We start from the raw sequence: 4,019 nt of genomic DNA, 5'->3' as shown, positions 1-4,019 counted from the left end.
ACCACAGTTCCACATATCCCCTTATTCAACTTGCGATATGACTATTTACAAAATCAAACAGTACATTTTAAGCTAATAATTCTGTATTTACATTAAAAAAAAGCCGCTGCCCAAGGAGACATGCAATTTGAGACCTCTAATCAGTGGTTCCAGTCCAGCCCTACACATTTGGCATTTGGCCTGGTAACCTTGTCCTCTCATGCATTCTACTAACCCCTTTGCCTACCAAGCCTTTGAACAGAACAAAACAAAACAAAACAGAAAATGATTCTTCATTTTATTCGGTCCTGGGTCTACTGGCAGCTTTTGATTTATTTATGTATTTATTTTGCTTTCGAAGTGTTCATTAATTTTGGAGTCTTTTAAATAGGGTTTTTGTTTGTTTGTTGTTTGTTTGTTTTTGTTTTAAACGTACCATTCGTTAAAATTTGATGTAAGCGTGCTGTGGCTGGACGTGTGATGGACTGCTGAAGAAGAGGGGGATAAGGAGCTTGTGGTCTGGTTTTCTGTAGATGGAGACACGATTGTTGGGGGCGTTGAGGATTCATAGCCTGAGCTGGCGGCGGGAGAAGGCTGGGACCCCTGGGAGGATGACTCATGGACCTGCAAAATAAATACGTACATAAATAGATAACGAAAGGGTTTTTTTAGAGTGTAGTTATTAGTTCGATAATCATATCGAACTCTAGAACCCCTTCCCCCTCCTCCTCCTCCTCCTCCTCCCTCCACACAAGGAACCTCTAAGCTGAATTCACAAGTTAGCCTTGAAACGCTACAGATCGTATTTTTAAGACAAAGTCTGAGGGAAAACATCGCATTGCTAATACTGCAGATTGGTGGTATCCCAGAAACACGCACGACTGGGGCGGTATGGCTAAACAGTCCGTTTGCGAATATCTTGCCAGGCACTAGCATGTAAGGCAAATGCGGCCTTAGTACACAAAAGGAAGCGTATCTGCTAGATTTTGGCTTTAAAGGAAACCAGGAATTTCCCCTGCTTGCGTCCCTTCTATATGCCCATCATTGAGACTTTTACTGAAAGTCTGCACTAAAGCAGTGCACCCAGAAAAGCCCTAACCGGGCTACTCCCCTGTAAGACTCTTATAAGGTAAATAACTGAGCTCATGTACAGTCAGCAGTGAAACGCTATCTGCCCTTGAGCAAAACAAACAGTGGTTGTTTAAACCTTTCTGTAGTAAAAACATTACTGGTCAGGTTGCCCTTGTCTTTTCCAATTTCCTGTCCACAGATCACTTTAAAATATGCTTCTTTGCAACCACCCAGCCACACAGATAGTCAATACATTTCACTTTCTAAGTCTCCCATCCTGTGTCAGCAGAAGCGTTGTAAATCGGCAATAAAACGTCAGGAATAAAGGCGAGGTAAGATCACATAAAACAATGCAACATCAATTTACCTTCATGTGTTTTCTGAGGGAACTTGGGTGAGTGTAGGACTTATCGCACATTTTGCAGAGATAGGGTTTGTCAGACGTGTGCACATGCATATGCTTTTTGCGGTCGCTGCTATTTGCAAAGCGCCTGTCACAGCCCTCGAATTCACACTTAAATGGTTTTTCGCCTATTACAGAAAAAATGATCTGATTAGAGACCCTGTATTTTCTAGGATTAATCAGTATTTTTTATGACTATTATTAAATTACCAGACCGAAGGATTGTGGTCAATTTAATTACTTGTAACTTTCCAACTTAAAAATGCTGAATCGCAGAGCCCTGTTTTCTTCCATTTTTTAAAAATCGTTCAATCGTTGTTCAAGGCATATTTTTGAAGAGTTTTAATTTCACACTATTTACATTCTTTCTAAGAGAGTTTCATTTTCACTTCTCAGCTCCTGGCATATCTGGCCCGCTATAATGCTGGCAGCGATACATCAGTCGTTATAGCACTTATACGCAAGCCTTGGTGCCTAGTTTCTGCTTTTATGGCTCATTCTCGTGATATTTTGCCTACTCACCTCATACCCAGTCCCTATATTTTCGTACAATATTGGATATTATTACGACGGGTGCTTGTGATTCTTACATTGGATTAAAAGCTACCAACATCGTCTTGAATCATCTACTAAAATCACTCTTCATATTATTTGAAAAAAATGTACAACAGTAAAAGCAGGAAGAGACGCATATATATTTATTTATATATGTATTGGGGTTAGAGACGTTTTTACTGATCCCAACTGGTTTCTAATACTAAAATACTAGATTAACACTTTAGGTTCAGATTACTTAAAATTACTCCATGTAATTAAATATTTACAAATGCATGAATTACAAAGAGGAGACGAATTGGCTGACTGCATGTTTAGCACAATTTCTCATTGTAATACAGTCAAAACTGCCGACTACCAATTAATTAAAACCTATAAATTTAACAAGTCAGGTTGCTGCTATTTTTCTTTCACTATTGTATTTCTGCAGCAAATTATCTCTCTCTCTCTATTTTTCATAAAGGTTAGGGGGAAATAATTTTGTTAATGAGCTGATTTTGAAATTAACTTCTCATGCTGTCTCTTTTAAAAAGTAATCTCCTACATTTTTTTCAGAAAACAAATCACCATATCCAATGTTTTCCCCCCTCCCCCATCCACACCACCATTTATTTTGCTGGAAAAGCTTGACTCTTTTATCTGCAGAAAGAAATCTAGAGAGAAGGTTACTGTACTGTACCTGTGTGAGTTCTTTTGTGTATTTTGAGATTTTCTGATCTAGCAAACACTTTCCCACAGCCTGGGAAAGGGCAGGGGAAGGGTTTTTCACCGGTGTGGACTCTGATGTGATTTACAAGTTTATATTTGGCCTTGAAAGGTTTCCCCTCTCTTGGACACTCTTCCCAGAAACATATGTGATTGGACTGCTCGGGTCCTCCAACGTGCTCCACTGTGACATGAGTCACCAGCTCGTGCATTGTGCTGAAAGTTTTGTTGCAGGACTTTTTGGGGTTTGACAATTGCTCGGGCTCAATCCACTTACAGATGAGTTCCTGCTTGATGGGCTGCCTCATGTAGCGAAAGAAGGCCCCTGCCCCATGGTGGGCTGCCATGTTCATGTTCATATGGCCGTAGCCGTGGAGCTGAGTGGATGCATAGTGCTCAGACCGGGGGCTAGTGACCTGGCCGTACTGATCTGGCCTCCCGTACATGTCTCCGGAGAAGCCCAGGCGCATCTGCCCGTTCACCACGTTGGGAGAAGCGTGGCTCGCGGCTTGCTCGTGAAGCCCCGGGAAGAGAATGTGTCCTGCCGCATCGGTGTGTCCGTGGGGTCCAGCGAAGCTGCCCGCAGCCGAAGCGAAGAGGCTGTGCTGGGCGCTGGCCGCCGCCGCCTCGCCGAAGCCCCGGTTGCGGAAGAGAAAGTCCCGGGTGGAGTTGAAGGCTGCGCTGGAGTAGGAGCTGACATGGGTCGGGTGGTGGTGGTGCCCCAGCGCCGCCGCCGCGTAGCCGGGTGCCTGCGAGGTGAACGCGGTCTGGCCGGCCGAGGCCAGCTCGTGCGTGCTGGGGTTAATTTTAAAGGCGCCCATGCCGTCGGCGAAGGGGTTGATCCCCAGCCCCACTTCTCTGTCCGTTACATCGCCCGTGGAGTGGTGGCGAGACGACCCGAAGGTAGTGACTCCTATAGCGGGATACTGCGGTCCAGCATCCAGAAGCATCTTCCCACTCTCAACGCAGCAACCCGGGGGGGGAAAAAACACGGAGGAGCAGCAGCAGCAGCAGCAAAACCACCCTCTCTGGAAAGTCAGCGACAATCACCACCAAAGCAACCACATCAAAAACACCCCCGTCGGCATCAGCGCCCCGAAAGGAAACAAAAAGTGGGGAGATCTCGCAGTTGCAAAGAAGCAAGAGAGCTAGAATAAGACAAACATGCACAAAAAACCCCACTGTCTCTCTGATGAGACTTTTCGGGGAGGTTTGAAGTGGGGAGAGAGGCCAGGGGGTAAAAAATAAACTGGCTGCAAGTAACAGTAATGGAGAGAGACCAACACACACGGCAAAAAAAAAAACA

General features: G+C 44.6%; 1 protein-coding gene across 1 annotated transcript; it reads right to left on the bottom strand.

Moving 5' to 3' along the window:
- Positions 1-405: 405 nt before the first annotated feature.
- Positions 406-3,663, bottom strand: LOC123377947 (zinc finger protein ZIC 1). The gene is made up of 3 exons (XM_045031334.1): positions 2,688-3,663; positions 1,418-1,581; positions 406-603 (listed from the first exon to the last, which is right to left on the bottom strand). Exons 1-3 carry the CDS (start codon positions 3,661-3,663, stop codon positions 406-408), a joined length of 1,338 nt encoding a protein of 445 aa, XP_044887269.1.
- Between the last annotated feature and the right edge of the window lie 356 nt (positions 3,664-4,019).

Source organism: Mauremys mutica, chromosome 9, assembly GCF_020497125.1.
Source record: "Mauremys mutica isolate MM-2020 ecotype Southern chromosome 9, ASM2049712v1, whole genome shotgun sequence".
Lineage (NCBI taxonomy): Eukaryota > Metazoa > Chordata > Testudines > Geoemydidae > Mauremys > Mauremys mutica.
Note: the sequence above shows the minus strand (reverse complement) of the source record. Positions and strands in the feature narration are given on the sequence as shown.